At 28.2% G+C, this 19,613-nt stretch overlaps 4 protein-coding genes across 11 annotated transcripts in view; 2 read left to right on the top strand and 2 right to left on the bottom strand.

The window, feature by feature from the left end:
* The window catches only part of LOC124950571, a 6,467-nt gene extending 294 nt beyond the window's left edge, over nt 1–6,173 (top strand). The window contains exons 1-5 of one of the 4 annotated variants that reach the window (XM_047497462.1): nt 1–46; nt 131–3,694; nt 3,787–3,854; nt 4,009–4,178; nt 4,365–6,173. The exon at nt 1–46 is cut by the window's left edge and continues 294 nt beyond it. In XM_047497462.1, the coding sequence (XP_047353418.1) occupies nt 3,789–3,854; nt 4,009–4,178; nt 4,365–5,568 (1,440 nt within the window). In that variant the 5' untranslated portion in view covers nt 1–46; nt 131–3,694; nt 3,787–3,788 and the 3' untranslated portion in view covers nt 5,569–6,173. Of the gene's footprint in view, nt 47–130; nt 3,855–4,008; nt 4,179–4,364 lie in introns of all 4 variants that reach the window. The other 3 variants (XM_047497463.1, XM_047497461.1, XM_047497464.1) reach the window with 3 other exon arrangements.
* The window catches only part of LOC124950574 (COMM domain-containing protein 4), a 13,527-nt gene extending 582 nt beyond the window's left edge, over nt 1–12,945 (bottom strand). The window contains exons 1-8 of one of the 2 annotated variants that reach the window (XM_047497472.1): nt 12,835–12,912; nt 7,458–7,525; nt 999–1,047; nt 844–915; nt 704–769; nt 543–582; nt 166–366; nt 1–28 (exon numbers count right to left, since the gene is read on the bottom strand). The exon at nt 1–28 is cut by the window's left edge and continues 119 nt beyond it. In XM_047497472.1, the coding sequence (XP_047353428.1) occupies nt 1–28; nt 166–366; nt 543–582; nt 704–769; nt 844–915; nt 999–1,001 (410 nt within the window). In that variant the 5' untranslated portion in view covers nt 1,002–1,047; nt 7,458–7,525; nt 12,835–12,912. Of the gene's footprint in view, nt 29–165; nt 367–542; nt 583–703; nt 770–843; nt 916–998; nt 1,048–7,457; nt 7,526–12,834 lie in introns of both variants that reach the window. The other variant, XM_047497471.1, reaches the window with a different exon arrangement.
* LOC124950573 lies at nt 7,926–12,452 on the top strand. Its single transcript, XM_047497470.1, has 5 exons — nt 7,926–8,180; nt 10,136–10,288; nt 10,852–10,973; nt 11,066–11,444; nt 11,673–12,452. The coding sequence occupies exons 2-5, from the start codon at nt 10,138–10,140 to the stop codon at nt 12,029–12,031; spliced, it is 1,011 nt and encodes a 336-aa protein (XP_047353426.1). The 5' UTR covers nt 7,926–8,180; nt 10,136–10,137; the 3' UTR covers nt 12,032–12,452.
* Nucleotides 12,946–13,295: 350 nt separating the features above from the next.
* LOC124950572 (tachykinins) overlaps nt 13,296–19,613 on the bottom strand; it is a 44,855-nt gene continuing 38,537 nt past the window's right edge. Inside the window, exons 4-8 of one of the 4 annotated variants that reach the window (XM_047497467.1) lie at nt 19,547–19,589; nt 19,329–19,468; nt 18,955–19,171; nt 18,353–18,589; nt 13,296–16,384 (exon numbers count right to left, since the gene is read on the bottom strand). In XM_047497467.1, the coding sequence (XP_047353423.1) occupies nt 16,374–16,384; nt 18,353–18,589; nt 18,955–19,171; nt 19,329–19,468; nt 19,547–19,589 (648 nt within the window). In that variant the 3' untranslated portion in view covers nt 13,296–16,373. Of the gene's footprint in view, nt 16,385–18,352; nt 18,590–18,954; nt 19,172–19,328; nt 19,590–19,613 lie in introns of all 4 variants that reach the window. The other 3 variants (XM_047497466.1, XM_047497465.1, XM_047497468.1) reach the window with 3 other exon arrangements.

Genomic DNA, 19,613 nt, shown 5'->3' on the forward strand with positions numbered 1-19,613 from the left:
ACAACTTTGATGGACGAAAGACGATTCACTGGAAATAAGTTCCAACGTTATTATTATTTCCATATTGTTTATTAATTTTTTATTCGGATTGGCCACTTAAATACGCATCGCATATTATTTCTTTGTTTAGTTTATTTAGAGAAAAAAAAAACAAAAAAATCTTACCTCTTAAAGACTGAGACGAGAGGGTAGCCATCAGTTGTGGACAATAATCTGTATGAATTCTTGCAACAGCTGTACTGTGTTCCCTTGGAAGTCCCAATTGTTGCAATTCGCTGCTCAGATCAGCTGCAGACACGCCGTAACGAGCTGATGAGGTGAAGATCAATTCCAATGCAGCAATCATAGCTTTCGCATCGCTTAAATCTGTGTAGAAAACAAACGAAACACTTTATTGGTTTCTTTCTGCAATGCTCACTTCTTATTTCAGAGGTTAACAACATGCTTATTTATTACTCGATAGTAAATGATTGTTCTTAATTTTTTTTTTTTTAATAATTTTCAATATTTTAAATCACAATAAAAAACAAAACGCAACTTACCAAGTTTTGCATCCTGTGTGATCTTTTTTACTTTCTCCTCCTGTAATCGAAAAGAGAGAAAAGTAAATGTTTAATGTTAAATTATAATTTGGTTAAAACATGTGGTTAATTAAAATTAAATAACAAAAAGTAATGTTTTTATTATAATATATCCTACTTACGTCTAATTCTCCTTCTGTCAAAGACTTCATAACGATTTGCCCCAACGTTTTCATTTTAATGGATGTCTATAACAAAATCAAGTATTATATTATTAAAAAATAAAAGTTTGTTAATGTTCTGTTTAAACAATTCAACGAACCATTCTCGAGAGCGTATTAATTTCAGCTAATAACCAATCGGGACAATCCCCATCGCCCAAAAATCGAAATTTCTGCAAATCAATAATTATTAGCAACGAATTAATTTATCTATTTTTGTCGCATTTATCGTAAAAGCATATTTTAAAAATCTTACCATTTTGATTTAATTAATTAGAATGATCTCATTCAACTCGTTTCGATAACTGAAACAAAAAGAAAATAAAAAAGAAACATAACATTTTTATTTTTGAAATTACGTTTTAAAATTTTTACGCTCGAAATTAAACATTAAAGATAATATTTAATTTCAAATGAGTTAAAACGTCGAGTTAAATTATGTGTGTTCTAGATTATTTCGAATTATAGGTGAAAATAATTCTGTTTTTCATCATTCCAGCCAAATGTTTCGTACGAAGTTAAATCCAGTTAATAGCCGTGAACGAAACGGATCAAGAATATTTCTCGAATAATCCGAACGATTCGAATTAAACGATCCATACCATATTAGGATTTTTAATCACTAATATCCTAAGTATATTTATTTATGTTAATATAAATAATCTTTGAAATTTGTTCGGACATGTTTGTTCACGTTACATAGAAAAGAAGAACAAAAAAAGAAAAACTGTCAAAGAATATAAAAATTAGATAGAAAAGGAAAGCAAAAAAAAAATGAAGAACTGTCGGAGAATATAAAAATGTCAGTGATAAAACATTTAGTCGAAAAGATCGATAATAATTCAGGAAAAAGGTAACGAGTTTACACCGTAGCACTTTGTTGAATTTTCTCTTTATAATCGTATTACTTACTAAAAACGAAGAAAATAATACAAAAAAAAGGAGAGAAAAATAAGAAGAAGAAAAAGAGAAAATAAAAAGAAAAAAGAAAGAGAGGATGAATGAGAAAGAACAATAAGCTAAATACAAATCAAAGAAAGATAAAAAAGCTATTGGCAATTTATATTAAAGAACACTTGTTTTTATATCATCAGCTTCGTCACAATTTTTTTTTATTTGTTTTTGTATTTTTTTGTTGTTTTTAAATTTTTCCATTTTTTTTTTGTTTTTATCATGACAACAGTGTTTATTATAATTCCGACGATCGTTTCATAACTGTGTTAATGCGTTAAAGAAGTTTTATTTCAATAATCAAAATTTCTATACTTTCTGTCAGTAAAGTTACCAATAATATCCCGAGAGTGAGAAAAATGACAAACGGGTGTACATATCACAGATGTATATAGGGTGTTTCAGTAAAACTTTACAAATTTTTTTTCTTCTCATTTTCAATAACTATTGCATATATTCTTTTTTTTTTTTTATATAAATTATTTAAGATATATAAGAATACATACTTTTATATAATCGTACGATGCATATAGCAGGTATACAAGATGAGTCAAACATTTGCATCGACAATAATATGACTTTTTATTTTAGAAATATATCTTTTTTCTTTTCTTTTCTTTTCTACAAAATCTAGATATTTTTTCCGTCTTAACCCTTTAAATCTTTCATCGATGAAATTTCACTCCAAGAAGGTGATTAAGACATGGAATCAAATGCGTTGGATGTGATCGATTTATCGAAATCATCATGATTTTATTTGCAATCATTGTGAAATATAAATAAATTTTCATTCAATATTAAATTAAAACAAAAATCTTTCAACAGAATTTCTTTTTCTTATTAATTTTTAGAAATAAAGAACGATATACCGCGATAAAATTTCATCAACGATACCATTGACGTAATTTTTTTATGATAAATTTTTTTTATATACAGATTACAATGAATCCCCTTTAACTTTATCGAAGGAAACAAGCAATATAAGCAGACAATAATAAAATAATCATTGATTGAATCACCCTGTATAGAAACACGTATTTCCCTTACGACAAATCTAAACATAAAGGAGTCGATCCTTGGCCGTTGGACCGAACAACGCACGACGAATGTTTGCACTTGCTGACCAGAAGATTGACGTGGGTTTCGCTGCGAAATAGAAAAGAATTCCCAATGCAATCCGCCAAATCTTCGAACCGCGACGTCCGTCATCGACGAACCAAGGTAAAAAGAAAAAATGGAGAGAGCATAAATACGGTTGAAATAATGCCGGTCTTGGCATTCTCTTCGAGGAAGCCAACGTGTTCTAGTCGTATCGCGGTAACCATATCGGACAAAACAAAAAAAGAAGCAGAAGAAGGAAAAAGAAGAGGATAGAAAGAAATCTAGAAAAAAATTCAGGAGCAACAGGTACGAAAAAAAGAAAGAATAAGAGTGAGAGAGATAGTCTCGCTCGATCGAAGCTTGACTCATTTCACTTACGTGGCTGATCGAGCACGAAGTCGTTCCACTTAAACCGAGTCTGACTTATCGCCAATATGTATCACTTAGTCTACAAGATTCTCTTTACTTTATCAACAAGAATGACTAGTAGTACATCGAGTAATATATCGCGAGAAACGCCCTGATGACGTTATCAGGCTACTTTGAACTTATTTAGAAATTACAGGATAAATAAAAAACAAGTATATAATACTATATTCGAAGTCGTCATCTTTTTCAGATTTTAATGCCGACGCGAAATCATCAAGCTTTCGTTAACTATTCGAAGTTATGGGGGAGGGGTAGAGAAAAAAACAAAAAAAAAAAAAAAAAAAAAGAAAATTTGTCTTTTCACTCTATTATTGCGTAGAAACCTGAATGAAAAACACCTGTGCCACTAAACTTGTTTGCGCTTTGTCTCTTAACCGCAAACACGTTGTAGTTCTCACGACGCATTACCAGCCAAGAACGATGTGTGCGTATCTAAAATTAGAGGAAAAGAGAGAGAGAGAGTGAAAAATAGTGAGAGAAAAAACGAAGTTCGATTTTTTATTGTGCTATTTGACGAAATCGCATTCAATGGATTTAAAAAAAAAAAAAATGATCGTTTTCAGATATGGAAAAAGCTATGGTCGTTGTGATAATATTGTTACTATCTACGGTGACAACCAACGGACTAGAGGTTAGTAAAAGAAAAAACAATTTTGTCAATTAATTTTATCTTGTAAAAAAAAAGGAATAATAGCAATGAGCCCTTTTAATATTTGGTATTGTTTTTTTCTTTCTTTTCCTTTCATTTTTTTTTACTTTTTTTTTTCTTTTTTTTTTTTTATAAGATCAAATATCTCCGTGGAATATCTCTCGATGATGCGGAAAAACAATCGGTGGTTGGCAAAGAAATCGATCGAGACCTTGGGAACAATGTTAATCGAGATTTGATTGAAGATGAGAACAAAGAAGATCGTAAAAGCTTCGATTTGGAACAACCTTCAATAGCCGTAATTGGGTAAAGGATCGTTGTCAAATAATCATCTAACCGTCAAAGTGATTCGTAATTTTTCTTGACAACTAAATTATATAAATTATTAAATTTATAAAAAGAAAAAAAAGAGAAAGAGAAGTTCCTGAATGTCTATTGCAAAGAACAATTAAATCATAAAGTCGATAATCTGGAATAATTTTTCGATTTCAGGGAAACCGATTTGATGAAAAAGTATCCAAACATGGCTAAATCTATTCTACAAAGATCAAAGTGTCCGAGTTTGAAGATATTATTGGATCTTTCGTCAGAATGCAACAGATCGGCACGAAAATGTAACACTCGGAAGTATCGTAGGCAAATCGAAAAATGGTCGATTCCACAGCCATTCTACGTTGACGAACCAAGATGGGTCGAAATCGAACTCGATTATGAAGAGCATCTACCATATTATTTCAATAACGAGAAGGACTCTTTTTTCGTGACGCGTGGAAAAAAAATCTTCAGGCCGAAAATCGAAGAACAAGATTTTTCTAAAGCGAATGAAAATAATCGCGAGAAGTTTCTCGAAAAATCGAACGAAGAGTTCATTGAGGATACCAAGATCAAGAGAAACGAATCGAAAAGAAAGGAAGAGAGAAGGAAGGCTATTGAATTGGGTACTCGTCAATTGGAAGAGTTGATACGTAATTTTGAGAGAACAGAAGAACCATTTGTTTTAACACGAGGAAAGAAACTTCATGTGCAGAATCGCGAATATTCAACATTAGACGAAAATTTAAAAAAGGAGACATTAGAAACGAAATTACTTGAGAAAATAAAAAAACGTTCAGTAATCAACGGACCTACGTATTACATGACTATGATTAATAAAAATACAAGTTCTTTTCTAAATGGGATGAACAACGTGACCTTGTCCAAAGAACAATACCGTTTACGAACGAAAAGAAATTCTTGCGAAAATTTAGCCTGTCATATTGATGATTCCAAAAAGATACGTTTGATGAAGAATCTTGAAAGGGCCATTTCTGATTCCGAACAAAAGGACAAACGTTCGGACATTTATGACATATTCGAGGAACCATTCGTCATTTCCAAAAACAAAAAGAAATCAAAGAGTATAGATCAACGTAAATCCAGAATCGTACCGATAGATTATGATGAATCGTTCGATTCTCTCGAGACTGCTAAACAAATTATTCAACGATTGATCGATTCTAGAACATGCACTAAAGAACAATGTAATGATATTATGAAATTTATCATGGAAAATGATATGTTGATGACTAATAGAGATCGTAGAAACATCCTTGATGAATTGCTCAGAAAATACTATCAGTTTTACGTCGTTAAGGGTAAGAGAATTTATTCGAGTAATTCTTTAGAAGAAGATCGACTTAAATCCAACGTGGATTAACGCAGTGAACTCTCTTCGAAAGGTCGTTTATCTTATAACATTAAAAACATTGAGGATAAAAACATTAAACATTAAGAAGATTCTATCTTGGACCGCATCAATTTTATCTTTATCTTTTTTTTTTTTTTGGAAGATATTAAAGCAATGAAAGCAAGAACATACGATAATTTTGATGACACTTCTGACAAATGTGTGAACACTATAGTAGTAAAGTATACACGGCTGTCACGAAAAGATTGTAAAAATAAGAATAAATAAGTACTTACTGCTAAGAAAGAAATTAGAATTATCTTTGTCATGCGTACTTATAATATGTTTCGACTGATGACGTAAACGAAAAATAGTTCCCTCCCTTTCTTTCTTTCTCTCTCTCTCTCTTTTCTTTTTTTTCTGCTTTTTTCTTTTTTTTTTTTCAAGTACATTTAAATTTACGCACATATACGTTTCATCCGTTAATACGCATCGCCATTGAATTTTAACATCTAAAGAGTGTCACGAAGAAGCATTCGCATGTACAAAAACAATTGAGTGGAATTAATCTTATCCTGTCATCCTTGTCCACCGTACCATGATTACTAATTCTATTAACGAACGTTTAAATTCGATGATAAAAATAATCGTTATCTTGAAATATTTTTTAAATATTTTTAAGAATATATATATATATATATATATATATATATATATATAATTTGTTTTACTTATGAAAAAAAATTTTTATAATATTAGTATATGTGTGTGAGTATATATTATAACAGCATTTTTCTAATTAACTTTTAAATTTTTCGACTAGAAATAATTTTTTTTATAAAATTTTTTTTATAAAAAATACGATAATTTCGATGACACTTCTGACAAATGTGTGAACACTATGATAGTAAAGTATGCACGGGTGTCACGAAAAGATTGTAAAAATAAGAATAAATAAGTACTTACTGTTAAGAAAGAAATTAGAATTATCTTTGTTATGCGTACTTATGTTATGTTTCGATTGATGACGTAAACGAAAAATATTTCCCTCCCTTTATTTCTTTCTCTCTCTCTCTCTCTTTTCTTTTTTTTCTGCTTATGTTTAATTTTAAAAATTAAAATTATTTTTTCTATAAAATTTGTTTTATACAAAAAATAAATAAAAAGATAAAAATTTTGTCATCAGGAGACGAAGACATCGGCCATATTTTTACAAGAAATTTAAGTCATGAACTTAACTCGACAAAAATTTATGACCGAGACGAACATGGTGATCTTTCAATGTGGAAGAAGCATATATCTAAGTATCGCATAACCATATGCTACCCTGTCTTTTTTTTTTCACAATTAATTTCCAAGTCCTTTTGAGATATTGTAAAAGATAATCATAAAAAAAGTCATTTCGAATTATTCGTATATCATTAAGATTTAAAAATTGGAAAATAAGGATCGAAGGTGATTTGAATACATAAGTTCTTCTTTCTTTTAAATCTTTTTTAATCTCATCTTAAACCTCTTTTGCACGTAATTTAATATTGTTATTAAAATTTTGTGCGTGTTTCAAAATCTTAAAAAGTCAAATTAAATCAATAAAAATTATTGGATATTTTGACTTTGATACGTTGTTTTTTCTTCTAAGAAAAGCCAGAAAAAAGAGAGAAAGAGAAAACTGTTTCTTTGTAAATTTTTCATATGTTATTTTCGTGAAAACATATAACACGTCTTTGAGTTTTGAAATAAAATCGTAAAAACCATCCTGGCCATATAAATCTTGCAATAAGTACGAGCCTGTAGTAATATCCTACGAGCCGGTGAACGATTGAACGAACCAATACAGAGGATACGTCATCGCGAAGAAAACCGTGGAAAAGAATCATTAAGTAACACGCGATGGGGAGAACAAATTTTTATACACCTACACAAAAAAAAAGCTTCTGTTTTGCTTCTTTTCCGTTCTTTTTCCTGCGTCGTATCAGTGACGTTAATGCTGGGAACAGAAAGAAAAAAAAAGAAAAAATAGAAAACAAGAAGAAAAAAACCAAAGAGGAAGATAATAAGAAAACGAGAAAACTCGTCCAAACTATTTACAGGTGTAAATGATCCGCTTTAAGATTATGAATAAAAATAAAAGTAAAAATAAAAATAAAAATGAAGATAAAACTAAAAATAAAAATGAAAATAAAAATACATATAAATATAAAAATTAAAATTAAAATAAATGGATAAGACAAGGATAAAACGAGGATCAAGTGAATGGATAGGAAAGGACGAAATAAGAGTAAAGGATAGGAAGGTGGGAGGTTAAAAGCGTGATCGAGCGTGTGAGACAAAGAGAGGACGATTTTGCGCAATTGGAAGGTTGCCTGTAGCATATAAGACGAGCGACGCGCATCCCGAGTTGCCACTAGACAACTTATACCACACCAGTCTATAGCTTTCGTAAATAAAAGTAGTAAAAAGGATTTCTTTCATTAATTATCGTATTTTAACATACTTTACACACCGACATTTTTTTTATATATATATAAATACTTACACATACATACATACGTATTTGTGTACGACGTAATAATAGAAAAAAAAAGAAAGTGCATCTATTTCGTGTGAAATTTTTGTAAAAAATTTGACGAAGTTAAAGTTAGGTAAGTTATCGTTCAATATTAATCTTCTTTTTTTATTTTGAATAATTTATTACGATGCATATGATCGATCCTTTTATAAATAAAATTATTAAAAATGTTTAATATAATGAAAATATTTAACTTCAATGTAAATGAAATTTTTCTATTGTATTTCTATATGAGAAAACTTTTTTAATAGATCCATTATTTTCTTTCATTCGATATTAAAATTAACATAACAATGATATATTAACGCGTTATTCTTACAATTATCGTTAAGGTATTCATACATTGAAAAGCAAATATGAACGATTTATAAAAACGAATGTGAAACTCCGTGACGGCTTTTGAAAGCATGTACTAACGAAATTTTCGCGCGACCTTCTCGACACAAAACTGTACTATGCGCTTTCTATCCCTCTGCCTTCCTCTCATCGTCTCTCGATCGATTAATGCACATCATAAAAATGTTCTACAGCGCGATAAAAAAAGAAAACGAAATTAGCAAACAACTGTCCTGTATCTTCCTATGGAATGTATGACAAAGAAAAAAAAACAAAAAAGATAATAAGATAGGAAAGAAGAAAAATATTGGGAACAATGAACGAATTATCGATTATATTTTTTCATTAAAATACAGTTAAATTATAAATTTGAATAACGTTTTTAAAAAATTTTTAAATCGAACAGAATTTAATCATTCTGAAACATTATTTTGTAAACACTAATCGACCATATCCATTATATATGTACATACGTATATATCTTATTTATATCACGTAAAATCTTTACTAGGGGTGATCGAATATGATTGATAAAACATGCATACCGGGTATCCACACGCGCTTTTTCGTTTTTATTTCATCTATATAAAAGTCTATATTTGTGAATATATTTTATTTGAGCTTAGTTGATAAAAAATTCAAAATCGGTCGGGACGAACATTATCTTAGGGATATTAAAAGAAAATTAGAAATCAAAATGATTAGACAAAATGATTCTTATTCGCTAGATATAAACAGAAAAGGAGAGAAAGAAGGAAAGAGAAATAGAATATTTTCATTTAACACAAAAATACTGCAAATAATAAAAGAAATTCCTAATATGGTGTAACAAACAAACAAAAAATAAAAAAAGATTAAAAAATGCTTGTTGAATGAAAGAAGAAAGAAATAGTAGATATAATTTTTAATATTATATGAATGGCGTGTGTATTCGTCAGCTTAAATCTTGTAAGCGCTTTTACTTTTCCCTTTATATTTTCTTCTTTTCTTAATTTCGCTCAAAAGAACAATCTGCTAATTGTATGCGAAATATAAGAGCCATAGGGATGGTATTTGTAAGGGCAGAGATATAAAATAATATAGAGATATAGAATAATAGATTACTTTTTCAAATTTCACTTCACGCAATAAACAAGTCGGAATTAAGAATTCAAAAAGAAATTGCTCTTCGTTACTCGATAGCTTAATAAATTATTGAATTGTTAAAGAATTTTTTATACGAGAAATCACTTTAGTGCTTTCATCGAAGTCTCTCGGAATAACGGTGACGCGTCGGCGCACGTTTAACTCGTTCCCTACTAATATTAATCTATTTTAATATTTATTAATTTTTTTTTATTCATATTATATCTTATAAAAATGTCGAACAAAATATGTAACAAAAAAATAAAAAGAAACATTAATTGCTACTCGAGTCAAGTAAATTATCGGAAAATATTATTGCATAAGAAAAATAATTAATTTTCGAAATACATTTGATTTTCTAACAACAAGTAAATTAATTTTTATGAATAATATGTGATGCGTATATTAATTGGATAGAGTTAATTTTATTTTTTGTTTGTTTGTTCGAAAAAATAATACAAATTGATAATGACGCAAAACCAAAATCAAAATCAAAATCATTATGTTTAAATTTTAATTTATTGAAATATAATAAAACAATAACATTTTCTTGAATCTTATAATTAGATATGTGGCTATTACTTTCAATCATTATCGCTCGTGCGATTATCGGAAGTTCAGATGCCGAAACCATGAACTCGATGCAACAAAAATTCGGAGATACTAATAAGGATGTTAATTCGGTCGGATTATTTGGGATGAATCTCGATGAGAGAAAAGGTAATTGAAATATACTTATTCTAGAATAAGTGGGAAATAAAAAAAAATTTTTAAGTGGTATAGGTATATCAAAATAATTAAAAAAAAGTACATATAAATATATGATCTATTTAACTTTGTTTTCGAGTTATAAAGAATTATATATCATAATAATTATTTTATTAATTGGACGTAGTGTCTTTTCGTGAAATAAATAAACGAAGTTTCCAACAAATCCGAGTAACATCGAAACATATGGGGATGGTAAGATAATCATTAATAAAATGTTTGCATGCTTGTCTTCAAACACAAAAAAATAATTTCAAATTTCTTATAAAAAGTTAACATTTTGAAAATCTTTTTTATATTTATATAAAATTATATTATAATTATTTATATAATATTTACTATTATTTCAAAACAAAATCAAATAAGACATATGTTTATATGAACTTTTTTTTATTGTTTATATATATTGAAGTGAGCTCTAAAATATTTCTTACTTATTCTAGGACACTTTGTATATAAATTAATTAATTCTATTCATTTGCCAATCATTTAATAAAAATATTGCAATTTTATAGAATATGATCTCCAAAAAAGTATAAATAAACGGTTCGTCGAGGGATCAAACATGTTGTATGTTTTGAAAAATAGCAAGATTTTGCCTGCAGTCTCATGGTTATACTTACCAACAAATAAACGAGTAAGACATATTTATATTTAATATATTTCATATGATATTTTAATAAAACAGATAATTTTCTATGATATTATCGTATTTATAATTTCAACCAGAGCTTACGATCGAGCGAGTTGGATTTTTCTGAAGAAACGAGAAATCCCTTCTTCAGTCGGTGGGATGGCAAACGAATTAGTTCTTTCAGATCAAAGAATCAACGATCAACTCGCATGCCGTTTAACAGCTGGGGTGGTAAACGAGCTCACGGATATTTGGATGACAAAGCAAATTTCTTAATTATGAGGGGCAGCAAATCGTTTTCTGACAAGAACGCTCACAAGAACTTTGTCGAATATGCCAAAAGATTGTCTAACTTTGGAAGAAGAACACCATTTTATAGTTGGGGAGGCAAGCGAAATGATAATACAGAAATTGACATAAACAAGAACATCAATAATATTCCTGACGAAGAGATAGAATTTTATTTACCAAAAGGTATACCTTCTATAATATATGTTGCTTTATTATAATTTCAATATCAAATATTAGGTGGACCGGAAAGTAATATCGCTTTCTTAAATCAAACGAATTAAATTCAAACGAATAAATTTTTAACAAGTTTTTATTTTTAACCACAATCAAATATCGACATGCGCAGAAACGACATTACTTTCCTGTCCACCTAATACATCATCCAGTAGCTTACTCATCCAAATGTTACAGACGATGCAATGGAAGATATAATCTTGGATGGAAATGAAAAACGTGTTGCGCAAATGAAAACTAGATCACGAATAGGTTTTAATAGTTGGGGAGGAAAAAGAAATGATAATAAGGAATTTCTGTTACCTTTAAATAATGAATCAGAAAATTTCGAAAATGTCATTGATAAAAACATTAATTCCACCGATCAATTATCAAAAGAAAAACTTATTAATAAAAAGTCTAGAAAACAAGGTTTTAACCCTTGGGGTGGTAAAAGAAGTATAAATGAAGAATTTGTGATCATTCCTAATAATTATGATCTTCATGACAATGATCCAGCAAAACAAAAACAGGACTTCTTTCCATGGAGTGAATAAGTTGATTTAAGATACCAATAAAATCAGTTATTTGCTTCTACGAAGAAATTGTAAAGTCGATAAACTAATTGATATTATTTCTATTTAAAAACTATCTTTGCAGTTTCATAAAAAGTATTTATTTTATATTATTCTATATTATTTATTATTAAGCATCGATTGAGTAATCAATCACTCTTTCTATTGTCTTTTCTGATATCCAATATCCAATATCCATAGATCTATTCTCTAACTTCCTTCAAATTATTGTTATTTTATTCATGCAATTATATTATTATATTGAATAAAGAATATATGCAACTTCTTTATGTAGCCTGTATATAAATGTTAAAACGTTTAAAAGGAATAGATGTTTACAAATGTTTCCAATTGTGTTTCTATCTTAGATGATGAACGAACATTATCAATATCTCCTTTAAATAAATATACTATCACTTTTTTTAACTTCACATTTTTTTACTTTTTAAATAATTTCATGATATTTACACATCATATATAACCTATAATTATAAACTGTCATAATTTAACCTTTAACAAGGAACTTGAAATCTTAAATACATTATTAATATTAGACAAATTAATGATATATCTATCAATGAAAGATATTAAAAATAAATAGTAATACAAATCATAAAATAGATAAGATTTATACAAAAAAAAGAATGAAAGTAACAGTACACTACAATAACTTTTGTCTTTCATTAGAATTGCAAATTTGTACAATAATACATACAATTACTATTTCTATTTAGTAGATTATGTTACGAATATTAAAGGAAAATAAAAACAAAGAAAACACTTACAAATGTTGTAAGGTTAATAAAAAACAGATGAAAATACACTGCACGAATCACAATAAGTCACAATAACAACACTCTTATTTTTTTTTCTGAAGGTTGCAACACTGTATTGTATCCCTCTATAAATATCTGGCGTGTGGCGGGAAATTTTCAATCAATAACAAGACAAGATTGAACTTGAATACTTTTGAATGCTATAAAATATAGTGAATCAAAAGTATTTTCTTCCAAAGATACAAGGGCTTCTAGATAAACTCTGGCAAAAATTTTAAACTGATGAAATTGGAGACAATCGTGAGATAGACAAAACGGCAGTCGCAACAAAATAAGTAGAAAAAAACTGATAAATTTGCAAGTATATTTGGTAAGTTTTAAGACTTCCAATAATAGACAGTATATATTATTAATGAAATATCAACGCAATAAAAATGGGGGATGGATATAATGAATTATATTTATTGATATGTTCTTCATTCAATTGTACGTAGACATATATTTATATAGTACATCGATATGTGTACATACATAATAATCATTTTACTAATCGTCATAATTATTCTTTGCGTTATATACACTTTTATAATTTTTTCATCGTAGCAACCAGTCAATCATTTCGCCCAAAATACAATCTATTAGAACATATTTTTGCATAAATTATTTTGAATTCTTTATAGCTAACAATTAAATTTTCATATAAGATATTATATAATTAAAAAGTAATCTTGATCTATTAGATAAATTTCTAAAGAAATATTAACAGGTAAACAAAGAATCAGTTTTGAATGACATGGGATGTTTTGAAATTATGTTTTAGTATAGATCAGAAAAACTAAGTTCATTAACATTTAATAATATACAGAAATATGACAGTATATTTTACTAAATTTGTTTAGATATTATGACTCCAGTTATTTTATAACTTCTGTTGGATAACAGGATGTCATTAATACATATAATAATTATTTGAATATGAAACATTAAATAAAAGTATAATTAATAAGTAACATTACAAAAAATTATAAAACATGTTTCAAAATATATTTAAACATTACCAAATCTAGAAAAAATTAGTTGATATAAAAATATTTCTTTGTAATTAGAAAATTTCAATTAAAGAATCTATTACATTTTAATCTTGAAAGAATGAAAAAAAATATGTTCAAATCTTCTGCATTATTTGATTTGTTTACCATACTTTGATCACCAAGCATATGATAATGGTGCATTTTATTGTTAGGAGATACTTTCTTTAATCTACATACTTTGTAGTCATAGAATATTGTAAGACATATTTCAACTATCTTACTGATAGATTCATTAGCCTAATAAAGACTTTTTTCTTTCATATTTGTGCCTTAATCATAAAGTATGTAGGACTATATTAGATTATGTTTAGGACTAGGATTAAGAATTAAAATACAAAGCTTGTTCCTCTTCCAGCCTAGGAAATCTGCTGATCGAGCTTACTAGAAGCATTCACCAAAAACATCTCACTTTATAGAAGGAATAGCGATTGTTTTTAGAAAAGTACAGAGGAAAGAAATTCGTGCATTTCAGGTACATCAGCTGCATAAGAAATATAAAGTAGTATCACACTTATTCTGTTCCATCCCATCTCATTAGTTTGATATTTTTGGTAATAGTTTCCTTCAACTTCGACTCGCATTTGCTATTCTAAGAAATTATATAGGGAGGTATATAGTTCAGATTTTTTTGAAGTATATGAATACTAGTATAAGATAAATTCTTGCTAATAGTGGTACGTTTAGGACTAAATTAGATATACAAATATTGTGCGAGCTTTAACATTGCAGATGACCAAAGTATGGTATTAAAAGGAAAAGTATCACTTTTATGAGGTACACAAATATAGATGTAGATATATCTACTTTATAACATTCAGAGAAAAATATATTCCTATCTAGTGCTATATAGGGTGTCTCATTTTAAACGATATGCCCAAATATCTCCATTTCTATTGATTTAATAAACAAATTTTTCATATAAAAGTTACTAGTATTTTGAGGAAAAAATTTATTGCAACTATTTTATAGAGAGCGCTATTGTCAACATAAAGAAGTCATAATTTTTTAGAATGGAAGTCAATATTTCAGCCAAACAAAAATCATAGATTATCAGTACAAATTTAATGAGCATTTACAATATAGGTACTTAACTTATCATCGATATTTTATCGAGTTATGAAGTCTAAGAAACTTTAATTGCAATAATGTTATTTATGACTTCTGAAAGATACTAATGATCATAACTTCAAAAATATATGAAAAAAATAAATAAAATAAAAAAAAGCAAATTAAAAATTAATTAGTGGTTATCAAAGAAATGTTAACAGGAAAATTGATCGCATTATTGCGATTGCACGCAATAATTACATTAAAATGCAACGCAGTACGTTAAGATTCAAAGTGCAATAACTCAATGATATGTCGATAAAAAGGTACAATATAGATGTTCGTTGGATTCCTATTGATATTCTCTACAACTTTTGTTAATCTTAAAATATCAATTTCTATTTAAAACGATCGTAATGATTTTCATATTTTGACAATAGCTCCTTCTAGGATGAAATTGTAATATATATTACATTTTCCCTTCGAAACGTAAAAACTTTTATTTGAAACATTTGTTTGTAACAATGAATTTAAAATGAAACATCCCATATATATATGTATATGTCGTGTATGTGTGTATATATGTGTGTATGTATCTATGTGTATGTGTATTTATGTGTATCTATGTGTATGTGTGTGTATTTGTGTATCTATGTGTATGTGTATATTAAATATCTTTTTTTACCATTTACCCTTATATTCACGTCATTGTTATGCATTTTTTTAATGATTTGGGATATTTAATTGCTTCGCTATAGCCTCTTACTATACATCTAGAAACGAAAAATAAGGTAACTCTTTCTCTTTCTTTCTCTCTCTCTCTCTCTCTCTCTCTCTCTCTATATATATATATATATATATATATATATATATATATATATATATATATATATATATATATATAACTTTCATACATTCTTTCTATTTCTCTCTCTTTCTCTCTTTAATTTTTTCATACACTCTATCTCACTCTCACTCTTAAATAATCGATAATCGCACAAGTTAACAATAATACTGATATAGGCTTTTTTCAAAATGCTTTCCTATGAACAGTCACAATTTTTTTCGTTCTTTGATTCTAGCGTCTGCATTCCTCTTGAGAAACGCAAATCAAATGAGGTGGTTCTTTTTTATCTTAGTTTTCTATTTTTCTTTTTTCTTTTTTCTTTTTTCTTTTTTCTCTTTTCTTTTTGTTCATTTTGACGTACGAATTATCTATCATATGTTATATTGACTAGATAGTAAAGCACTACGACTAGAAAAAGAAAAAAAAAGAAATTTGAGCTCTACAATAATTATTTTCAACTAAAATCAACGAATTAAATTTCGCATTCGGCTCATCATGACCTTAATATGTCGTTTTTGTTGGGTAGATGACTGTAACGATTGTAAGATTTACAATTGGTACCATTACTGGACATCTGTAACAAAAAAAAAATATACATTAATTCGTGTTAACGTATACATCGTCTGTATTTTCTATCTTATATCGTTAATAAATTATAACGAATCATTCGCAATGTTTAACGAAAATGCATTTCTATAGAATTTATTAATTTATTTATTTATACAAAATTTCTATTTATACCGTATTAATAACGTCTATATATATATATAGACATATATATAGACTATATATACATATTTTTTATTTATTTCTTCTTTTTTCTTCCTATTTTTTATTTTTTATTTTTTATTTTTAGATGAAATTGGAAACCACGATCATATTCATGTAGAACGGAAGACACAAAGATAACTTTGAAATTCGAGTTAAGAAATTCGACATTAAGTTGGAATTCGAAGTATCTTTTGGAAAGTCATACATAGTTTCTTAACCTTTGAGACCGATTAAGACCTCTCACATAAATTATCGAATTTCGAAAGTTTTCTTCATTGGTGGTTCATTATTTATTATCAGGACACGATACCTTCATATAAACGAAACAATGAAGTTAGAGAGACTTTAAACAATACTACCTCCAAGTATGTACCGACTTGATCGCTCACACACAAAATATATACGATGATGAATATAGACACATACATATTCGCGCATATATATACATATACATACGTACACGAAGGAGAAACTTTTAAAGTAGTCCTTGCATTATTATTGTTTCGTCGTCGGTATTCAGATAATACACAGTTTTGTTGAAAATGTCACGTGATTCATATACTCCCCCGAGTTTTCATTATGAAGTGAAAAAAAAAATATTTCTGTACTCGCAAGTAAAACGCACAGATACATATATAAATCATAAATTTTTTAATATTTTCACAATTAAACATCTTAAATCTTGCTCTCTTAGAAGATCTACTCTTAAAATGATTTATAACGAATTAAATTATTTTACAAATCGATCTAACGAATGAATTTAAATTGAAATTTTTAGAGTTTGTTTTGTTTTTTTTTGGTTTCTTTTTTTTTTTTAAGACAGAAAATTGATCATACGAACAGATCTCGCATTCTTTCTCGATTTATGGAAAGTGGATGTGGGCACTTTTAATTTCTACAACGAATAATAAATAATGAGTGAGGTAACTGATATTTTGAAATATAATCTTATTTCGAAGAGAATAATGATATATTAAAAAACAGAAGAATAAAAGTATTATCCACTTTTAACTCAATATTATTTTCTATATCCTTTCAAATATGTCTTATTTGAATAATATATTATTCAATAAAATCGAATAATGTGCTAATGATCATATAAAATATATTACAGAATTTGTTATATTCTCAAAACAAATTTTCAATTTTAACGAATAATCGATACAATATATATATATATATCATAATATTCGTTATGAATGTTACACATGAATGTTATATAAAACGAAACAATACGAAAACGAATAAGAAATAAAAATGAAAATATGAAGTTATAAATATAGTAATTTTAAGCCAGTTATTTGATATCGATGAGAATAAAAGGTTATTTGAAAGACGTTAATGAAAAAGTTATAAATATTTCGAATGGTAGTTAAATAAAGTTATGTTCAATAACTCCAAAGTTTGATAGAAATATAATAGAAGAGAGCTTGAAAACCTAAAGAAAATACATGCTAGTAGATGAAAAATATTAATCCCTAAAACACTAGAGAATGAAATTTAATAGAAGCCGATAAAAAGACTGACAATGGCCCTTTTTTTGATGATTGTTACTATTATTATTATAATTATCATTTTTTTTTGTTTTTTCTTTTTATGAAAACGACTGATTTGAGTAAGAGAAGAAACAAAGTGCGTGATTCGTATGAAACATTTATTTTTATAATAATTATTGAATTATTTATTTGTATATCTATACACACACACACACATATATATATATATATGTATATATATATTGTTTTTCCTTTTATTCAAACTCTAAAATTACCTAATGCCACGGTCGGGCCCGTCTTCACGTCGATCCTTTTGATGTTATCAAAAACATTTTTGAGGCTGCCGTTGTCCACGTATGGAGCTCTCGCCCATTTTTTGCCTCTCACGCCTACGAATTTTCCCCGAATCTCCCATCGTGGATTTTTCTTACCGCGAATTCCGAAATATCGGAAGGGCGATCGCTTTTCAAATTGGTATGACGATACGCCGTCTCTTCTATCGTTTGTATCGCCTGCTCGAAGAAATATTTCAAGAATGGGCCATGGTCATCAAGGTTAATTATTTATCATTGTTAATTATTTTATTATTATTTTTTTTCCTCTTTTTTCTTTTCTCTTTAGTTCCGCCATAGAAAAAATTCTAATCTAAGTGCTCTCTCTTTCTCTTCGTCTATTTTTATTTTCGTATGTACCATCGATCAAGAGAATTACTCTATCTTATTTTTTTTTTTGTACCGACGAAATAATAAGAAAAAGAAAAAAAAAGAGAAAAAGAAAATAACGGAGTGGTATGTTCGTTCCGAAAAAACAAAAAGCTTATCAAAACTCCACTTTCTAATTTATTTATTTATTAAATATATTCACAATAGAGATTTACCTTGGAATTCCGTCTGCGCTGTTTTCTCATTGATTCCATAAAGTTGTATGACGTTTCGTTTGCCTCTCATACCTTGGAAACCCATGGGTGCACGTTTGTCACTATCCTTTTTACCCCTCATACCTTGGAAACCCATCGGCGCTCTTTTTTCGTAATCGATCGGATCCATGAAATAATCCACATAATTATCATTGATGCCCTCCCTTTCTTGAATTTCCTAAAAGTTATCGAAATTAAAGTTATTAATATATACCCGAACCACGATCTCCTATTTTCGAAAAAAAAAACAAACAAACACAAAAAATAAATGTGAACGTTTCTTTTGATAATTTGTAGGGTCGATATAATAATAATGTGGAGATTAATCAGCTTACCTGTAAACCCATAATAGCACGTTTTTCTAGTTCTTCTATCATTTCATCGTAGAGAGCCTTCTTTCCTCTCATTCCCTGAAATCCCATGGGAGCTCTTTTCTCCCACTCCATTGGGAATGCTTCTTTCTTTCCATGTATACCTGGAAATCCCATCTCCAATGACCTCTTCTCATATTCTTCTGGATAGTCGAACAAGTGGGTTTGCTTACCCCTCATACCTTGGAATCCTTTTGACGTTCTCTTCTCGATCTCCTCTAGTACCTATTCGAGCATCAATTGCATTTT

This window comes from Vespa velutina, chromosome 7 (assembly GCF_912470025.1).
Source record: "Vespa velutina chromosome 7, iVesVel2.1, whole genome shotgun sequence".
NCBI classification, from domain to species: Eukaryota; Metazoa; Arthropoda; class Insecta; order Hymenoptera; family Vespidae; genus Vespa; species Vespa velutina.